Source organism: Teleopsis dalmanni, unplaced genomic scaffold, assembly GCF_002237135.1.
Source record: "Teleopsis dalmanni isolate 2A unplaced genomic scaffold, ASM223713v2 unscaffolded_contig_5236, whole genome shotgun sequence".
Classification (NCBI taxonomy): domain Eukaryota; kingdom Metazoa; phylum Arthropoda; class Insecta; order Diptera; family Diopsidae; genus Teleopsis; species Teleopsis dalmanni.
Window position 1 is genome coordinate 1 of NW_024036618.1, and position 1,935 is coordinate 1,935.

The 1,935-nt window shown below is 25.8% G+C and overlaps 1 protein-coding gene across 1 annotated transcript; it reads right to left on the bottom strand.

Annotated features, from left to right (window-relative positions):
- Positions 1–54: 54 nt before the first annotated feature.
- LOC119665434 (3-deoxy-manno-octulosonate cytidylyltransferase-like) lies at positions 55–617 on the bottom strand (the record flags this gene model as incomplete). Its single annotated transcript, XM_038074660.1, has 1 exon — positions 55–617. A coding segment is annotated over exon 1 (563 nt), but the record flags the coding sequence as incomplete, so codon positions are not given.
- Between the last annotated feature and the right edge of the window lie 1,318 nt (positions 618–1,935).

A 1,935-nucleotide genomic window follows, 5' to 3' on the forward strand; every position in this document is an offset into this window, starting at 1 on the left:
ATCCCAATAGATTCCGTTTCGATTACTTTTATTTTCATTCCATATTCTAAATACCTTAATTGTTCTAGTTTTTCAGCAGTTTCATTTTGACGCATGCTTAATTTTGAAAAACGTAATAAAGCATCTTTTCTAAAAGCATATATACCAATATGACGAAAATATTTTGGGCTAAAATTAATTTCTCGAGAGAATGGAATAGGGGAACGAGAAAAATATAAAGCAAAATCATTATAATCTGTTACAACTTTTACAAAGTTAGAATTGTTAATATCTTCGTCTTTAATAATAGATTCTTTTAAGGTTGCAACATCTACAGTTTTTCCGATTTCACCATCAAATGAAGAAAGAATATCAGATAAAGCTTTATAGTTTACAAATGGTTCGTCTCCTTGTACATTCAAAATAATATCACAGTCAATATTTTCTATTGCTTCAGCAATTCTATCACTACCAGTTTCATGATTTTTAATACTCATAATTGCTTTTCCATTATTTGATACTATTTCGTTATAAATAATATCCGAATCAGTAACAACAAAAACATCATCAAATAGATTTGTAGCAACTACATTATCATAAGTCATTCGAATAACAGTTTTATCTCCTAATTGTTGCATTAACTTACCAGGGAATCGAGTAGCAGAATATCTTGCAGGAATAACAGCTATTTTTTTCACGTCTTTTTTATTTTCAAATTTCGGTAAAAATAGAATACATTGAACTTAAATGTGTTTTTAATCCATAAATACAATGATATCTTTACCGAAATAAATTTTCTATATGAAGATTGCTTATAAATTTTTATTACTTTTGATATCATTAGGATTGATTTATATATTAATCAGTGAGTTAAAAATTCAAGGATAAAATACATGTATGTCTAAAACAACCATTAGTTCGTTAGCAATTTTATTATCGCATGACAAGCTTAGTTATATAACAAAGAAAACCGATGGAGAAAAAATTTCCTATTCGGATGTATTTGATTATTCGGTTGATTTTACAAACTTGAATAAAACCGAAGTTGAGATTGAGCATGAATTACGATCTAATTTAACCTTGTTACAAGAATATGATTTCGTACATTTTTGTTTTTTATCTACAGCAATAAATGTTGTACCAAATCAATTTCTTCATCATCCATTAGAAGATTTACTTTCAATGTCGATGTATCATCCTGTTCAACTTGCTATAGATTGTCCATTGCAAAGTATTGAAGCTTCAATAGTATATAATATTCATTATCCTTTGAAAGATGTTTTATTATCTTTAAAAAATTTGCAAAATGCTCGTTTATATCATTCAGGTAAATTTTTGATTGATTATGCTAAAATAAATTCAAAAGATGATGAAATATATGTGAATTTAGTTCATCAAAAATTAGAGATTTGTGTTTTAAGTAATGGAGAATTTATTTTTTATAATTTATTTGAAATTAAAACGAAAGAAGATTTTCTGTTTTATATTTTATACACATTAAATCAATTAAATATTAATCCAAATACTGTATCATTATTTATTTTTGGAGATGTATTAGATATAGAGTTTAACGACTATATTGATATGTTAAAAAAATATATTAAAAATATTGATTTCAATAAAGATGATGAGCAGCTTGGTAAATATTTCACATTATATAAATTATTCGAATGCGAATTATTTCAGGAACATTAAAAGGAAAAAGAATTACAGCACCTAACAATTTACCGGTGCGGCCTACAACAGATTTTGCTAAAGAAGCATTATTTAATATTTTGAATAACGAATGGTATTTTGATGAAATTTCTGTACTAGATTTATTTTCAGGTATTGGAAGTATATCATTAGAATTTGCTTCACGTGGAGCAAAAAAAGTTACATCAGTTGATAATTTTTATGGTTGTGTAAGGTTTCTAGATGAAACATCTAAAGAATTAAAATTAGACAATGTTATTA